This window comes from Tyto alba, unplaced genomic scaffold (genome assembly GCF_018691265.1).
Source record: "Tyto alba isolate M040663 unplaced genomic scaffold, T.alba_DEE_v4.0 Super-Scaffold_20000042, whole genome shotgun sequence".
NCBI lineage: Eukaryota > Metazoa > Chordata > Aves > Strigiformes > Tytonidae > Tyto > Tyto alba.
This window is the reverse complement of record NW_024881293.1, coordinates 740,882-759,907: the sequence shown is the minus strand read 5'-3', so window position 1 is coordinate 759,907 and position 19,026 is coordinate 740,882. Positions and strand designations below refer to the sequence as shown.

Below are 19,026 nucleotides of genomic sequence, written 5' to 3'. Positions count from 1 at the left end.
AAGAGTCCCACTGTATATTAGAGTGACTGAATTTACTTAATCCTTCTTCCCAATGTAGAAAAGCGATCATGCTAAACATAGTTTTAGGTGGTGTTTGGCAATTGTATACCGTGGGAGGAGGTATTTGCATTTATGAAAATGAGTAGCTTCCTATTGTGTGTGTGGTGGAGGGAACAGATCTACCAGCTCATTTAAGAATGTCTTGGTTTTGGATCCCAAATGTGCTGCTAGTGCTTTGGGTTCCACTCAAATCTCATCAGATGACATGTGCTGCTATCTAGTGAGTATGAGAAACATCTAAATATGTCTCTTTTTTTTTTTTTTTTTTTTTTTTTTTTTCCTTCTAGGTTCCTATTGGAGTTGATATTCCAGTAGACTTCAGCTATGCAGACGATCAAGTGTGTAGTTGTGGGTGATGGTGCTGTTGGTAAAACCTGTCTCTTAATTTCTTACACAACAAATAAATTCCCATCGGAATATGTACCAACGGTAAGTATGAGAATGGCTCCAGTTGTTCTTTGGTCATGATGGGGTAGGGCAGCATGCATTTCCTTCCGAGCTAACCTTTATGGAGTGCATGCCTTAATACTTGTTCTTACAGCTTCTTCTCCTGTTGGAGACTTAACTTATAGAAAAGCAATGATCACTCTGATACACGGCTGCTAGCTATCTTTTGCATTACCCGATAGTGCTGGGATCTGGTTACCTGGTCTAGTCTTGCTGCTTGACTGTTCTGCAGAATCTGGGCTTGTGTTTGTTGATGGCCACCAGCTGGATTCTGTGAACATGATTATTTGCAGTTGTGATGACTGCTAAGTGGAGAGCAAGCAGCAGGAACACCTGCTTTCCAGCTTGTGGTCTTGGTTCTTGCTACATCTTCATTTTTAGGAAAAGTAGTAGTTTATGTTGCTAGAATAGTCAGCGACTACAGTTAATATTTTCTGAAGCTCATTTTTGCTTTGTAACTCAAAGATCCAGAGCTTGTGCAGTGAACTACAGAGTGTGGCTAGTTAACTTAAGCTAAGCATGAGAAATAAGTTTGAATTTAGACTGTGCAGTCTCCTTCATTTGTACTTCCAAACATTTGCCAACTTTGTGTGTAGTCCTTGACTATTTCTAAGTAACCTGCTTGAGTTTTACACCCTCTGAGATACTGAATCCCTGGACTTAGGTAAAGATCAAGTTGGGAGCAGTTTGCTGACTGCATGTGTGGCATGTGTATTATCTTTCCAATAGAAAAGTGCTTTTCTTCTTAATATCGCATATGCAAAATCAGCATACTGATACTGAGGTGATTCAGTTTTTTAGTGAGATTGCTGCAAGAGACTTCAACATCTGGATGTTCTTTTTACTAGTTTTGTCTGTAATGGACCTGAAAAGGCCATCTGCTAATATGCGAATTGAAGAGTTTACCTAGGTACCTTGAATTTGGATCTGGAAATGCATTGCAAAGAGGTTAAACACCTGGTGAAAAGGGTCAATAATATCTTCTGCTATTATAAATCAACTTAAAAGAACATACAGCTCCTCTGAGATGCCAGGTAGCTCTGCCTGATAGCTCTTTTGGAACAGTTACTTTATAAAAATGTCTTCTCTTTGTGGAAAATAAGTTGCAGTGAATGTCATTGCCTCTTTGAGGTATTGGCTTTGTATACTATCCAAAGATTCTTCAACTTGCCAGATTTGAAGTTTGTTAAGAATAGAACAGACTTTCACAGGATAAAAATGTTTGTGTTTGTGTTGTGGATTGAGAACTAAAGATGAAAGGACTCCCAACCCTGGGAATATTCAGGTTGGATGCAGTGGCTGCTGCTAGGAACCTGAGGGTTGTGCTGTAGGCATGGAGAATCAAGTTCAGCCTCTCTCATGGCGGCCCTGTATTATGGACTGGTAGAGAAGAAGTTGCATTTGAAACTACGTTCTGCCATTCTGAAGTTTTTGAGTGGTATCAAATATCCTGCTGTGATGCTTCTAGGAAAACCACATCCTATGCTGAAACTGTGGAAGTCTGCTTGCCTTATTTTGTCTTGACCATAAAGAATAGCTTAAATAAAAGTGGTCAGAGAGTTCAGGCAGTGAGTTTCTGTACTTATCCCTAGTGAAATGACCCTTAATTATGTCGGAAAATGTTATAAACTTAAAATGTTTATTTTGAAAGCTTGTGAGCTTGTCTGGTGTCCTGCAGATGGTAGTACTGTCTATAAATCCATTCTAACAATCAGTATGGAAAAGCTGCTCAAAGGAAGTTACTTGCCAGTAAAGTTTGTTCAAGGTGTGCTAAGGCTTATTTATAGTGTTTTTTTAAAATTGTCCCATGTTTCTGGACTAGTATCTACCTCTGAATTTAATGTCTTGAGAAATTCACTGCTCTGGGGATATCACAGGCCTATTTGTGATTATGTGTATAACCTAAAGGTGTATTTCAGACTCTGGAAGCTGGTAAGTAACCTCTGATATTCCAGCTAATGCTTTTAGTAATAAATGGGCAAAGAAATAGATAGCATTGTTCCCAAAATGAAAGCAAGCTGTCTGAGAGCTGATAAACCTTAATGTCCCCAGAATGTTTGTGGCTGAATAAGGACCCTAGAGTAAAGTGGGTAGGACTCAGACTGCTTAACAAAAATGTTTAAGCAGGAAGAGAACCTGGAGGTGAAGTTCTGATTTTGAGAATGTGGTGATTACTAGTGGTAGCTCAAGGCCAGTGTACTGACAAACACCCAGAATCCAGCTGTCGCAGCTACTGTGAAGCCTCTTGAGAGGAAGGTGGCACCCTTCTTCCTTGAGGGTGTCCCGCAGTACAGGGCACAGGGCAGTCAGTAGAAGGTAGAGATGCTTTAGCAAATAACAGTCTGGCTTCAAACTGAGGTGCTCTGTGTGTGCAGGCACCTGAGCGGCTGGTGTAAACTGCCTGTGCTGTTGCCCTGTGTAGCTCTACTTGTGCAGCGCTGTGGCCAGGACATCAGTGCAGAATGCATCAGTGGTAGACTAGTTTCTTTCACTTGGCTCTGTTTTGCATCTCGTTCTCTTTTTTGTGGATATTTTCCAATGGGAGATGGGTTTCATACTGGTACTGCACATGGTTTGTCACCTGCATGTTTGTGACGTCCCTGCTATTCTCAAAAAAAGCACCAAGGGACATATTAATGGAAGGGCCCTGGCAACATTTGGGTAGTGGCAGATCAGGTGTGAGTCCTGTAACACAAAAGCTCATGTCACCAGCTGTAATGGGCTGTCTGGCACTGGCAGGAATCGAAACTTCATGTTGGGCTGATTGTTGCCCTGTTTTTTAGCCTGTTGGCACACTTGAGGGTGAAATTATCTATGGATTATGCTGAGATTGTAGTTGCCAGGTTTGTTTGAAGGCTAGCCTTGTAACCCTGCCCTCCTTAGGGCCGAACCTTTTCAATAGTGGCTGTACCTCAAAAAAGAAAAAATTAAATTTAAAAAAAATCCCATTCTGCAGGTAGGGAGCTTAAAAAAAAAATCATGATGAGGGAGAATGCATGCTAATCCCCCTAAAGGGCAGCTTATTAGTAGTATTATTGACTTTCTATCCACTGAGTGAAAATGAGGGGGTATCTTTGGGGTGATTATGCTGCTGACCATCTTCTGACATCTGAAAGAGCAAGTGCTCTGACCTTCAGCACGGAGCATACCAGTTTCTTGTTCTGTACCTAGCAATAGATGAGTTTTTGTCCTGACCTGTCTTTTGGAGGATTGTAGTAGTATTCATGGCATACTGAATAGGCTCTGTAAAATGCCTAGTCCACCTTCCTCCAGCCTGAAGGTCTTATTTGTAGCTGGACACTTTCTGGGTTGTTCAGTAAGGCAGACTCAGTGCAACATGTAAAAGTTTGGGCTGCAGATAATGGAGATGAGTGTTGAAATCTCTTGCAGCACTTCAAAATCTTGAATGCTAATCCAAAATAGTATGAAAGGTGGACTTCTACTTCTAGTTGATATTGCTGGGGATATGGAGCATGCTGTGGCCATAGCTGCTTTCTCAGTCGCTCTGAGTTGTGAAAAGCTGAAAAAAAATTAGCGTGGTGTCAGGTACTGCTTTAAGCAGGACAGTCAGGTGGAAAGGAGACAGATCTGAACTCTTGGAAGTTCAGCTTTGAAATGCTATCTCACTGGTCTTATCTCAGTTTTTAGTGGGATTTTTTCAAGGACCTAAGCTTGTACTAAAGCCCTGTTAACAGATGTACGTGACTCCTTATTTCTTCGTGTCCCTCCCTCACTTCCATGAAAAACTTTTGAGATGTCTGCTGACCTCTTCAATGTTGCGGTTTACTTCAGCTGCGGGAGCTGCTCAGACTTCAGTTCTGTGATGAAGCAGAGCTTCCCTTTTCTTTTTCAGCGATCTCAAGTGTCTCTGAGTAACCTTGCAGCAGGGACAGGTTGTTGTTTGTTTGTTTTTGTTTGTTTTTTTTTTTTTCTAAGGTACTTTCTGAAATGAAATACTGTCTATTGCAGTTCTGCAGATAAAACTGTTATTGTAATTAAGGGTACTGACCTTGGGCAGTATACTCCTTAACGCTGAGTATATGGGTGTTGAAGGAGAAGGCTTTGGGTTGGTCCTTATCCACAGTTCTGTTGTTTACAAGTTACTGAATGAAACATTTTTGATAGTGTTAGCTTTTGATCTGTGTAGCAGGTCTGCCCTTGAGGACAGGACTGTTGTGCCAGTTGCTTCACAGAGACAATATAACTTGGTCTTCTGGAGCTGGATTCTCCATTTAGATTGAGAGTGAATTTGACACAGACTGATTTTTGACTAGCTATATCACTTCCTCCAAAAATGAAGGATAAGTTCCTGTTGAAAAGATGGACTCTCTATTGAAGTCCCTAAAAGTTCAGAAAGATGAACTTCAGAGGACTTGGGTCCTGTGAGAAGCCCCACAGCTCTGTGCCCTGAAGGGCAGGGCTGAAGTTTTTCAGTTCTGTCTTACAGGGGACTGTTTACTGTGTCGGACCAATTGTGAAGGTTGAAATTTCAGTGGCAGTGTGGGGAAACCTCTGCAATTACAGGAAAGAGCTGTTGCAGATGCTTGTTCAGTGGCTTTTACCCTTTTACAAGCAGTGGTGTACCTAGTGTGCCTTTGCTTTAGATACCTCACGGAAGCAGCTCTTGCATCCCTATTCCCCATTGAATTGTCTTGTTAACAGCCCTAATGGTAATAGCCTTGTAAGCCTGATGGCTTCTGTTATCCTGTGCAGGTGACTCTTGTACAAATTGGAGGTGGCCTGGCAAGGTGAGTAGGGTGATAGCTTGAAAGATGGCTTATTTGCATCCTTTTAAATGTGTTTCTCTTTTCTTACCAGGTTTTTGATAACTATGCTGTAACAGTGATGATTGGAGGAGAGCCTTACACCTTAGGCCTCTTTGATACTGCAGGTGAGAAAACAAGTGCTTGGCATTGTAATTGCCCAAGATTTAGTTCAGGTGATGTTGAACATGAAGGCATACAGTAGGTTCTTTATTTTTTTTGTTTTAATGAAAAATAAAAGTCTATTGATTCTTTTTTCCTGACCTTTGAGGAGTTGCTAAATTGACTTCATTTAAAGGGTAGAAACTGGTTCAACTGCTAGTTACCCAGTCCCCCACCCATAATAATACCAAAGTGGTGTGGCAGCATCTGGTATTGTAAACTCTGCATCAAGAGAGTCCTTCAGAGAGCTTAGTTCATAATCTGTTACCTAAAATTGTCTCAGAGCTTAATCTGACTGTTTCCAGTTGAATTCTTACAGATGCATCATTAGTTTTATCTGATTAATGAAATTATCTTAGGCTTCCAATTAAACACTATAACTACAGTTAGTTCTTCACATTCTCCTAAATGTGATTTATGTGTTAGTTATTGCAGACTCCCTAGTTCATGGATGAGGATTTGAGTAGAGAGGCTCCTTCCTGACACACACTGTGTAGACTGCTGTAGGGTCCAGTACTTAGATGGGTCTCAACTACAGCATTTTGGTACCTGCATGGGTAAAAGCTGTGTTTGGTCCTTCTCTGCCTGTTTTCCTGCTGAGATCCTCTGGAAACTAGTATGTGTGTGTAGATACACGTGTCCACGTGTTGTTTGTCAACATGGGTGCAGTAACCCTGAAAGTAATTCTGAAAACTAAGTGGTTTAAGTGTATGTAGATGACTTCACACGCTTGTGAATATAAAGGCTTTCCTTTCAGAGCTGGGTTTTTGTTCTTTAAAGGTCACCTGCTTTTTGCTAAATAGTAGCCAGCACAAGTTACAGAACTTAACAGTGGATAAACCCACTATTAGTGTCAAATTAAAAAAAAAAATCTTTCGTTTTGAACTTGTACTATGAAGACAAAGCTTTTTGGAGTAGTCTGTTAATTGCAACAAGATGCTTTGGTCAGTGCTTATGTCCAGCCAAGCATGGTAGCTGTAACACGCTGTCTAGACCTCCATCTTCAAACTGTAGATCTTCCTGCATTGAGATGTCCCAGGTGTTGAGTCATCTCCTTCAAGATCTCAGAGGTCTTGGTGCTGTATAATAGGCAAGAGAGCATCAGTTGAAATCTGAGGCATTTTGAACAAGGGTTTCTGATTTGGTTGCCAGCAAATACAGCAACTTCGTTAGTGCCAGGTTTGCTTTCTAAAAATAGTGCTACTGAATGAAGAGAAAGAGGTTTAAGAATGAGCTGAGGCAGAGTTGGGCTGGTGGGTCAGTGCTAGTGGTGCCCTGCGGGGACTGCCTGCTCTCCTAAGGGCCCAAAGGGAAGAGCCTGGCATCCTCTGAAGCACAGCCCATGCTGGGACTTTGGTGCATTTTTAGGGGAATGCTGCTGGGCAGCCTGAACGGAGGACACTTCGCTAAGTGTTTACAAGTGTAAGTCAGAATGTTCTAGAGAACAAAACTGCCTTTTCCCCTCCAAACTGCAGGGTTTTTTCAGGGTGATGAAATTTGATGGCATAATACTTTTAATGAATGGATTAGGTACAGAAGACTTCATCTGTAACAGGATCCATGTTTGGTAACTTTGTTACAATCAAGGGAAGTGTTTACGCAGTCTGAGGGTGTTTGATCTAAAAATGTATTAGAGCATACTGCTATTAGACTTCCAGCTCTCCTGTGACTTTAAGCAGCTCATTGTTACATAGCAACTGAACGAATTCTGGATTTGAAAACTAGGATCTTTGAATGTTTGGGTTCAGGGCATGTGCATTTGCTTAAGAGTTAGGATTAATCACAGTAATGCTGTTGTGCTGGAATATGCATTCTAACCACCTGTAAAGGGCAGTATTTAATTGTCTGGGTCTAATACTGTGTTAATTTTCTCCTAGGTCAGGAAGACTATGATAGATTACGACCCCTCAGCTATCCACAGACAGATGTATTTCTGGTCTGTTTTTCAGTGGTGTCTCCTTCTTCATTTGAAAATGTGAAAGAAAAGGTTGGTTGAACTCTGTCTAAAAAGGGAGCTGCTTCAGTGATTTTGGAAGTATGTCTTATCTTAGGTGGTTAGTAACAAATATTGTGTCTTCTCTGTCTTTAGTGGGTACCTGAAATTACTCACCACTGTCCAAAGACTCCTTTCCTGCTTGTTGGGACCCAAATTGATCTAAGAGATGATCCCTCAACAATTGAGAAACTTGCCAAGAACAAGCAGAAGCCCATAACTCCAGAGACGGCTGAAAAACTGGCCCGGGACCTGAAGGCTGTCAAATATGTGGAATGCTCTGCACTTACGCAGGTGAGGGTTGGTCTTTGACCATTGTTGCTTGTTTGTATTCCGTGCTTTTTTTTTTCAGTTATGGGGAAAACCAGCTCAATATGGATGTAAAAGGGTTTCTGTTTTTGCTGGTGACACAGTAGCTTCCTCTTTGTCCTGTTGTTCTAAGGCATAAGGAGTTGGCAGTGGTAGAAAGAAAATCATCCTGTGAAGATTAGGCATAGTGTAGAGGGGTGATGGAGGAAAATGTGCTTGCTGTGTTTGCTTTTGTGTTGGAGGAAAATAGCTTTTGAAAACTTAGGTGTGTTACAGGCAATGAATGGATAGAATGCCACTCTCTACTGAAGAGAACAAGCAAAGAAAAAACCTCAGAAAAGTCAGTTCTGGTACTTCTAAGACTAGAAGCCTTCATGCTTGTGAGAGCTGCTTTCTCTTCCCGTGCTGTGCTCCTGTGGTGAGCAATGTTTCCTGTGTCTACCTTAAGCTGGAAGTTCTGTTGAAACAGAAAATAACAATGAAATAATTCTTAAGCCACAGATGTGGTGATGTGCGAACTAACTTCTGAATGTGAATCTAAAGCCAACTAAAATAGCTAATTTGAGGCCAGGAAAGCCAATTATCCTTTCCCTTGAAGTTAGGAGTACTAGGGTGGGGTGGATGGGAGCCATCGGCTGGCTAGCTGTCATGTTGTCTTGACTTTGGATGCCCTGGGAACTTAATCTTCTGTGCCTAGTCTTGCAGAATTGACTCCAACTCTAACAATTTCCTTAATGCTACTCTGTAAAGAATTTGTCCCTACCTGATGTGCATGGAACTAGGAGTGCACAGTATCAAGTTTCTCATCCTTTTAATTTTCATTGTGCATTCATTTCTAGTGTCTTGAGCACAAAGCTTTACTGCTAAACTTCATGAAGCCTGAAGTTCTGGTTATCTTGTAACTTTTTCCTAGATTGCATGTTAGCTCTTCCATTTGGGATCCTGAGACTTTTTTTGTGACAAAGATTTGCCTGAGTGTTTGAGAAGGAGGAGGCTTTCGATGGAATGGTGCAGGACACTGGCACTGGAGGTGTTGTAGCAAGGCACACTGCAGTTGATCCTGGGAATCCCTGATCAAAAGGTGGTCTTGGCTGTACTTCCTTACTGCCCAGACACAAGCTGAGGGTTATTTGTGCCTAAGATGTAATTCTCTTGGATCTGTTTAGTCTTGAAATACCGTTTTAGTTGGTGTCCAGCACATCCTGAATGCTGATGTGAGCTAGGCTGTAGAACCTGCTAGTTGGTTAAATACATACCAGGACTTTTTGTCCTGTATCACTCAGAGACCCTTTCCTCTGTACCTTTAAACTTGCCTTGTTTAGCTGTTCAAATTGCATGGAAGCACTTAAAATTACCAGAGTAAGAGTTGATATGATTAAACATTTCAGTGTTTATCCGTTCTTTTTATTTCCAAATAGACTAAACTGTATCTGTTGCAGAGAACAGCTTTATGCACCTGGAAGCTCATCGTGAATTTCTTCCAGAGCACTAGTGCTTGTATACCCATTGATGATTTTAGGAAGCAATCAAGAATAACCTGGGAAGGAAAGTTCAGAAGCCTTCTCACCTGGAAAACTAGTCAGTTTGCATCTGCTCTGTTCTTCTTCCTTCATTATTTGTTGGCTCCCCTCACAAAACACCTTTTTCCTCAGTCTGTCAGTAATAGCCACCAGAAATGTAGATGAACTGTGAAGGGTTTCTTGAAGTTCCTGTCAGTGATCTAGCTGTCAGCTTGCTAAACACAGGAGTCGGCTGGCTTTCCTAGCCAGGAGGGTTGTTTTCCTACCTGCAAGGCAGTGTTGTAGTAGCTGATTTCAACTGAAGCTAGACTCAGCTGGGTAGTTCAATCTCTCTTTACCTTGGCTTCCATGTACACTGTTTACCTCAGCAGTCTAGGGTGGTTTTTTCCTTCCCAACTAATTTACAAATGACTTTGACACCACAACAGCAAGTAATCACATGAAACCAGAGTATGGTGGTTTTTTTTTTTTTTTTTTCCTGGGAGGAAGAATTTGCTTGGCTGTGTGGAAAAGTCAATGTTCTGAAAGTACGGGGTGAGTTGTAAGAGGCTGAGTTTTTGAATCTTCTCTGTAAAGGCAGAGGATCTTACCCCTGAGTTTGGATGACTGTACTACTGAGGAGTCAGTTCTATCCCTTCTTTCTTCAGGTTGTGGAATCCCTTTTTGTGATGAAGGCACTTTCAATGTCTGTCGTCAACCTTTCTCTACAAAATGGTACCCAACACCACTGTAAAAAGTGGATAACACTTTGGTGTTAGGAAAGGGTGACTGACAAACAGATTACCACTAAAATGACTGTTGCTTCTGCAACATGAGTTAAATGTCTGATCAGACTTTCTGAAGCTCAATGCTAGTACCTATCATAAGGGACAACTCTGAATTCGGTTCCTTTTTTCCCATGGATGCTGGGTTGGCAGTTTTGACAGTCAGATTTATAAATTGTCTTAAACTGTCCATGAATGGTGGGGTAAAGGGAGCCTGAGTTCAACCTGTTTACCAGTGCAGCGCAGGAGCCATATTACTCTAACCAGAGTATTGAGACCTACGTGCCAGTGGTATCAAACATAGTTCCCTTCATGTGGTTACTCTTGTATCATCCAGGCTTTTAACCTTTCACAACGATTGTCCCTCTCATTTTTTAGTTCCTCTTCCCTTATCCCATTTTTTTTTTTAGGTCCTTCAAAACAGATCCCAAATTCTGTTTTCTCGAACAAATTAATTTCTGTTCAATAGGGAAACAAAAGAGGAGTCGTCCCTGAGTAGGAGAATTAAGGAAGCATGTTTTCTTGACTCTTGCCCTGCCTGGGTTCTTAGTCTATGCAACAGTACATAACTGAGTTTATACTACAGTCTTATTCTCGCAGAGAAAGAAAATCTAATTAGTACTTGGACTTCACATAGGCATTATTTATCTGAAGTCTCAAGCTCTGTCAGCCCAGGTTGCAACTCATTTAAAAAAAAATGCTGGGGAGGATGTACAGAATGATTGTACATGGTAATTTTCTTCTGTTCTTTCAAGTATAATCTTGCATGTAACACGATGGATTTAAATGTTTCCAGATGGAATTACTTTAGAGATCCATGTATGTGCTTCAGTAAAACAAGATTAAAGACCTTGTAAAAGGGATATATCCAGTCTAACCTGTGAGGGAGAAACCAGTTACATTTGAATGATTTAAAAATAAAAAAATCATAATCTTAATTTTGCAAAGACTGCAATTGTTTACAGGAAGTAGTTTGAGGTTTTCTGTTTGCCTTTAGCTGGGCTAAAGCAGTTCTGAATTTATGAAGGTTGCACTCGTGACAGTAGATTTAGGCGAGTCCAGTTAGCATAAACTGAGCCAGGTTTCACTTCTTGTGAATGGTGTTATGTGTAACTGGGCAGAGTTGCGTGGGAGTGGTAACACTGCAGTGTTCCTGTTGTGCTTATAGCAAACACTACGCATGCTTCGTGCTCCGGTGTAATCCCTGTTGACTCCTTGCAGCTCTGTGACTGCTTGCCTGGTGTTGGATCTCAGTTATTCCAATCCTAACACCGTTTCTGTCTTCCTTGACTTGAGTGGTTATACTTGCTTTGGTAACTAAACTGAATAACTGAAATGCACGGTTTCCATGCTGGCTCTCGATGTCAAAATAGCAGGGCTGGTGAGGTGCTGCATTGCTTCTTAGAAGGTGGATAGCCAATGTCTGAAGGTGATGATGGCTTATCAGAGATGTACTGCTTCAATCTCTGATGATGTTTTCCCCAGCCATCTGGAGATCTTCAGTTATTCAGGGGCTGAATTCACAAAGCAGAGGAGTTGTTGGGAGCCTTTGCTCTGGACTAGATGCCGCTGGGGTAGTTAGTTGGGAGCAGTAAGTCTGTACATCTGAGGTACTTGCTTATCCACAGTGGGTGACTACAAAAGGTTTACCTGACCTTTCAGATCCCTGTGGTGGGGCAAGCTGCTCTCCACTGTGTTTATTCCCCTGTAAACTCCCTAAGTGTATACTCAGCAGTTAAGTGGAAACCACCATCACCTGTGTGGCCCTTCCCACCTCTGCATTTTTGCCAATTGCTGCTGTGTGTGCCTCTGCCCTTCTGGGTGTTCATTTTGTCTAACCTGGTCTGTCACACGTTCTGTCTCTGGCTTCTGGGTCATCTAAATGAGATTTCCTCCTGGGATCTACTTTGTTTTTTGCAAAGTAAATCTGTTTACTGCCTCTGTGAATTCAGCCTGGTCTGTCCTGAATGCTCTTTGTATCTGCTTGTTTTTCTCTAATCCTCTAACCTGGCTGCTGTTTTTTCTCCTCCCCTCTGTCTTGTAGAGAGGTCTGAAGAATGTGTTTGATGAGGCTATCCTAGCTGCCCTCGAGCCTCCGGAAACTCAGCCCAAAAGGAAGTGCTGTATATTCTAAGCTTTCTCCTTCCCCTCTTGCTGCTGCTTCCTCTGTCCCACTACTGTAGAAACCTGGTTAAAAAAATGAATAAAACCACCTTGATTGAAAGCTGTTGTGTCTGCTTACCATCTTAGAGCAACCTCTGTATTAGCTCTTGAACTGAAAACATTACTTAAGATCTTTAGTAAAACGTTGCGACTATGGAACACGAACTGGACTCGCTTAACTCTCTGCTGCTTGGGTTGCCAGATGTGGGTAGCTTTATAATTCAGGCTGTTGTGGGAAGGGATCTGGTTACATCGTTATTTAAAGAAAGATCAATAGAATAAGACATGATGTTTGATCTTTCTGCATTCAACTGGAAGAAACGATGTGTGTTTTTTCAATTTCTTGTGACTTGTTAACTGTATTTGCATGACAAAAGTACATGAAACAGTGATCTGCAAGTTAAGCTGTAATGTGAAGGGTTTTCTGGTTCTCCTTTGTGCAGTGAGATGTTTTTCTGTTGCTATTGCTTTGGCTGTCTGTGCTGTAGTGGAGTATTTGTCAGTCCTTGGGGGGAAGGAAGTATCAATGTACTTGCTACTGCTTTATGAACTGTTAAAATTCTTGCTTTCACTAACATGGTAGACCTCTTCATTTCAATAATAGATCCTTAAAGCCTGTTACTGTAAGATGTAAAGCTGCTTCTTACTATCATGCTTCTGATTTTTATTGTTTCAAGGAGAAAACATAAATTGTAGCTTGTCTTTAAATTTTGAAATTAAAAATTGCAGTTGTTTGTATAAATGACTGATGAAGCTTTATTCCCATTTGCACTCCTGGATTCAGTTTAACACTTAACGCAATGTACCGTACCCGCTTTGTACTCTTTCCATCCTGACTTCTCTGCCATGCACAGCTTCTGGGCTCTGCCTGGCTGCTTCTAACTGTCAGGACTTTGGGGCCAGAAACCTGACCAGAGTGTGTACTGGACCGATTTAATTGTTGCATGCTTGCCTTGTCTCTTCTCTCCCCTGACACACGGGTGTCTGCACTGCTGTACCTGGCGTGCCCCAGATGGAGCTCTTCCACCCGAATGCAGCACTTTCTGCTTTGTCATTAGCATGTGAAACATGTTAGTAGCCAACTAATCATAAAAATTGCCTTAAGGAAATTACTCTGATATGTGTGTGTTTGCTTCTTGTAAAGTATACTGGTCTGGTCTCAAAGAATTCGCGTTCCTGTTCGGAAAATCAGATGCTGTGCTAAGGAACTGTTAACTGCAGCAACGCAGCCTGGACAGAGCCTAGCAGAACAGAGGAGATTCTGGGAGTTGTAAATGGCAAACCTTAATTCATCATTAGAGGGGTTTGTCTGCCATTCGGCTTTCTTTGGTTTTGTTTGTGTGAAAACTCAAAAATGAGACTGCCCCTTTCTCTCTTTGCCCCTTTTCAGAAAGGCCTAAAGAATGTATTTGACGAAGCGATATTGGCTGCCCTGGAGCCTCCGGAGCCGAAGAAGACTCGCAGGTGTGTGCTGCTATGAACATCCCTCCACAGCCCCTTCTGCAAAGCTGGTGTTTGATGTCATACTAAAAGCAATGTTTAAATCAAACTAAAGATACAAATTTTAAAATTTGTTTTCGCAATAATGACAAATGCCCTGCACTCCCATCTCCCCCACACGATCCCTGTGTGAGATGAGAATGTTAGTGTTTATTCCCCAGTGCTCCCTCAATTCAGTTAAACTAGTTAATTTTGAGTAATTATGTATTATCAGAAAACACTGATCAGTACTAGTTTTTTATTTTGTTTACTGTTTCTAATTTTTTTTTGTTTAAAATCCAGGCATGCTTGTGATGACTTTTTCTGTAACAGACTAATTCTAGGCTGTTTACTGAAGCCTTGTCCCTTATGCCAGTCTGCCAAGACTTGGTTGTGGTTTCAAGAACTTCTAGGGCTGTTCTGGAGCCAGCCAGCAGCCTGGGTGTGAGCAGACTTTAGTACTAAAGACAAATACAGGAAAGTAAAATGTCCCAAGCTGGTGCTCCTCTAAGGAGGAGTGTAGAAAATGTATCTGCATCTCCTCTGAAGTTGCCTTGTATCTCTTCCCCTGGCTCTCCACTGTGCAGGTCATAAATTTCTGCCCCATCCTCTAAGTTATGAAGCCTTAGGAATAGGAGAATCCTTTTTCTCTGGATGCACCATCAGACTTGAAACTAGCTTGCCAGTCTCTTCCTTATTCTTTGACATCATAAGCTTTTGTCACGTGATGAAGAAATAACTGCACCTGTTTAAGCATGCCCAACTGAGTCAGTTGGCTTTTAACAGATCAATCTTCTGCCAGTCCTTAATTATTGGAGAAATGCTTACAGTGACCAGCATATACACTGCTGTTTGGACACTCTGAAAGGACCTGGTGTATGTTAAGATGAGTTTTGGAGCTGGCTCTGGTGGTGCATCTCTTACTGGATGGCTTGGCATCCTTCAGGGAGTGGTGGAAAGATAGACCTGTGTCAGTAGGAGGGAACTGCAGGGAGGGGTTTCTAGTGTTTAGTGTGGCACCATATAGGGACCAGTTAAGGGAATCCTCTTTTTCTGTGTTTTGCTCGTAAGTAACCTTGAACCTGTAAGATGGGCTCCAGCCTGCTGAGGATTGTGTGCAGGGTCTTTATGTAGACTGACTGCAGTGTTGTAGGGATTTTACCAAAAAAATATTTTGGCTTGCAAATTCAAAGTTTTTTAAGACTTAGGGAATCTTCTCCATCTTCCAAAATTCTCATTTCTTGTAGACTCGTTAGTGTTGAACCAATGCTTTTTCATGTCTAAGTTCTTTGTATATGCATTCTTTTCAGATGTATTAAACATAAAGTATCTTCACAAGCCTGCCTGAGGGTAGTTATTTCCCTTGCCTTTCTCTTGAGTGTGAAGGACTTGTAAATACGGCTTTTATCCCTTGCGAGCCCTCCTCTCCTCCTTGCAAGTTAGTTTGGGTCTTTCCTTAATGCTTAATTATGTCAGTTCACGTCTTCCCTCATCTCTGCTGCTGGCCTCAATTCTGTCAAGATTGCTCTAGTCTTCGATGCAGTGTCTTTGCTGTTCTACCCAACTCTGAAGAGAGGGCATGGTGGTTCTTAACAAAAGGAATACTCATTGTTGTGCATGTTCCCAAATATTAAAAGTTGGCTTTTGGGGGTTATTGGGCTCTTGCACCTTTTCTGTCAAGAAGCTAGTCTTTGTGGAAGTTTCCTGTTGTTCCCTGTTCACTTGCAGATAACAAAAATCCTACAGGGATAAATGGCATCATACCTATCTCCCTCCCAAAAATGCACAGAATTTGTTACACCTTTTTTGTTAATTGTCCAAAGAAGCGGTGCGGTCTTACACTGTTGATGCATAACTTGTATTAATTATTAAAACACATTCCAAAGAGCCTCATTAAAGGTCATTTTTACTTTAAGAAGCTGACTTGTGAGTGCTGTAATCCAAAAGCTCAGCGTAAAATGTGTGCGTTCCACTTTTAGCAACTTTGCAGCATGGTTTTTAATTGCTGTCTTCTGTGGGGAGGCTTGGCTGTAGGTCTGTGACTTGCAGTTGAAAGTACTGCTGGTACTAATTTCTGGTGACAGTTGAGTGTTGGTGGCTGCTCTGTGAGCTTGCAGCAGACTGAAATGGACCTCTGCACCTTCTGACAGCTAAACCCAATTCATGTACCTAAAGCCAGCAGCAAGATTGGTGACCAAGGGATTGTCTGCATGAAATCAAGTAGGAAACTGCCTCTGAAGTGGAGGGAGAACCCTTTAGGACTTGTGCTTTAAGTAGCAGGGTTACCCTGTCAAGCCTTTTCTGTCTTGGATGAGTCTTTTATGTGGAGGTTGCCTATAGCTATCTGGTCCCTCTGCATATGCTTTTATGGCAGTGATCTGTGACAGTCTTTTCATGCAGGTCCATCTGGCTAAGTGATAAGGTCTGTGCTGTTATATCGGTGCCACAAGGTTAAACTTGGCTCCGGAAGGAATCCTGGAGGTGTTGGATGATGGAAAAACACCCTTTTCAAAGATCAGTGCTTCTTCCTTCCGCTCTGTGTTGCATTAGCTTTGTAAAAGTCTTACAGCTCCATGACTCTGCTAGTACATAGCTGCCCCGGTCCAGAGAGAGGACGAGATGCTGGAATTGGTTAAACAAGCTCAAACAGCTTAGCTCATGGGCTTTTTCACACTATGCCTTTTTTTCTCTGGAGCTCAGTAGTGAGGTCTTTCTCAAGCTGGGTGTGTGAGATGTGCTCTGTGTTGCCAGTGTGTAGGAGCTCCTTGGTGACCATCTCCTTCCTGTGTGAAGGCATGCAAAACAGAAAAAACCACTGAGAAACACCACTTTCTTCCTCTTCTGGGACTCCTATTTTCAGCTAGCAGATTTGAAAGCAAAGGACTTGGAGGCAGGTGGGAATACTTGGCTCTTCCCTTGATACTAGCCTGGCAGGTATGTGGTATGAGCTGCAATTGCTTCATGTTACTGCTTTTGCAATAGAGGACTTGCCTATTCAAAGATGCACCCACAGCTCCGTGCTGTCTTCTTTCTCACTGGTGAGGATTCTTGAGGTATCCATAGTAGCTTACTAGCACAGATAGTACAGGGGGTTTGGGCTGGCTGCTTAACCAACTCCTACATGTGTATTAATGACATCTCTTGTAAAGGGCCAAAAATCTCTGATGGTAAGACATCTGAGAATCATATTAAAATTGTTCCAAAGACTGAAGGCTGCATGGATGCTGAAAGCAGCTTCTTGTTTTAATAGCTGGGATGCACAGTTATTTCTTAATGAAATCTTTTGGTTATTCATATAACTCTTACTAAACAACCACTTCTTCCTGCACAAGGAATAGGCTAGTGATTTCTAGATTTTGGTTGGCTCTCATGTGAACCTCCAATTCTTAATACTAAATCAGTTTTGCGTAAAAGCAGGCAGTGAGCGGAGTTCTTGCTTCTGTTGGCCACTCCAGAGCTGCTTGTCTCCTGAATCAATGGTCATCCCCTTTCCCTGCCTTGGCTGTGTGTTCTCACACTGTCCTTCACACTAGCTCCATTCAGCTGTACAGGGAGACAATTACATTCACCAATTGCACGTAAATGTAACATCTTGCAGGATACTTTCCTGCCGAACTAATGGACTCTGCCTGTTTTTTTGTGGTCAAGCTGATGCCACAATGACTGCAGGGGTGGAGGCAGGAGAGCAGATCTGGTATAGAGGCTTAGGGAGGAGGTGGAAGGGCGCACATTCTGACCAGTTCAGCTGTATCAGGTAAACACATGTATGCCGTGGTGCCAAATGGCATGAATCAGTTTGTTTTTCCACTGTGCTGTTGTCAGCAGAGTTGAAATGTGGAAACTGAGGACTATTGGCTAAATAGGCAAATACTTAATGTGAAGGAAAGTCCTGCCTCTGTTGTGAGGGACATACTTGCATCAGAAATCCAAAACAAGAGGTTGGACTCCAGGGTTGATTACTGGTGGGAAGAATGCTCCAGGGCAGCAGTTGCTTTCCTGAGCAGGAGGTAACTTTAAGCACACCCTTATATTCAGTCCCTCCCTTGCTGATTTAGTTAATGTGTGGAAATTTCCCACTGTGTACAAGCTGATCTAACCAACCTGACTGTTTCTGTAGCTCCTGGTGTGGGCATGGTCTCTGCATGGCTGCTGTAACTCAGGCTGGTGCTAAGATTGTGTTAAACTGGTGTCTGTTTTTACTCTCCAAGCTTTCCTGTGCTGTGCCATCAGGAACGTGTTAGAGATGTGAACTTCCTCTTGGTCTCCCTTGCTGTTTCCCTGTGGGGCGATGGGAAACTACATTATGCCTTGGAAGATATGGTGCTGCTGAACAACAGATGCAGCTAGGGTCTTCTTTTCTTAAGTGTTTGGGAGATCAGTGAGACCAGCTGAACTCTGCAGCTTTTCCAGGAGGGAGTTTGTCTCTCCAGTAATGTTCTTTAGTCCTCTCCTTCCCAGTAATGTGGTAGTTCTTGCCATCAGTGCTGTGCATTATGCTTACTAAGGGGTGGCCTTTATTAAAACATGGGTAGGGTATCATGTAACGAAAGATGGGCACATTTGATAAGACCTCTGACACAAGAGCTTTTGGGAGCAACTGCATCTTTACCAGCAGTACTGGGTCACCCAGGCTCCTTATCAGTTTGTTTCATGGCATTGCCCAAACTGGCACAGCACTGGGCGAGCTGCCTGTTGCCTGAAAGGCTTTTCAAGCAGTGTGCTATCTCATCTGACCTGGGGATGGTCCTCTTCATTGTTCACTGTCTCTGCTTGGGTTATGTCTGTCTGCTCTTCCTTTCTTAAGGGGCTCCCAGAAGGGAGATTTGACAAGGTGCAGCTACTTCATTGTTAGGTCAGATTGATGTGCATATCTCCAAGTTGTCTGTACTTGATGTGCCCTATTTTGCATCCCACAGTGGTTTTGGAGTGTGTTAGTTGGATTTGTACTAGCTAAAATTTAAATGGATGTTGTCCTTCAGCAGCGAATGGAGTGTGAGTCTTTGGGCCCTTGCTGGAGTTAGTTTGAAGGGCCCCCTGAAAAACTCAGTGTTGCTGTTGGGTATGGTTTCACTTGGCAGGTCTGCTCATACTGTCTCTGCTGTTTGCTGCTGTAGACACAGCTAAAAACAGACTGATGATTTTGGCCCATTCCCAGGAGGCAGCAGTGTCCTCTGTTACTTGGCCACCATCTAGGTCTCATTTTGCAGCTGGTAGCAGCTGCCTCCTTTTAAAAACAGACTTTGAGTGGGATTTGCAAGAGCTGTTGTCAGCACTGCCCCTGACCCAGCCTTCCTGTTGTCTTAACTACATGCACCAGCCTATCTTTCACTGTTGCAGCTATTTTATGTGGGGTGCTTCTGGGGTCC

General features: G+C 42.4%; 1 protein-coding gene across 4 annotated transcripts in view; it reads left to right on the top strand.

Moving 5' to 3' along the window:
- The window catches only part of CDC42 (cell division cycle 42), a 28,682-nt gene extending 13,107 nt beyond the window's left edge, over positions 1–15,575 (top strand). For 3 of the 4 annotated variants that reach the window (XM_032997268.2, XM_032997269.2, XM_042794151.1), the window contains exons 2-6: positions 348–489; positions 5,326–5,398; positions 7,310–7,419; positions 7,522–7,719; positions 13,572–15,575. In XM_032997268.2, the coding sequence (XP_032853159.1) occupies positions 385–489; positions 5,326–5,398; positions 7,310–7,419; positions 7,522–7,719; positions 13,572–13,661 (576 nt within the window). In that variant the 5' untranslated portion in view covers positions 348–384 and the 3' untranslated portion in view covers positions 13,662–15,575. Of the gene's footprint in view, positions 1–347; positions 490–5,325; positions 5,399–7,309; positions 7,420–7,521; positions 7,720–12,062; positions 13,300–13,571 lie in introns of those variants that run through there. The other variant, XM_032997270.2, reaches the window with a different exon arrangement.
- Positions 15,576–19,026: the final 3,451 nt, after the last annotated feature.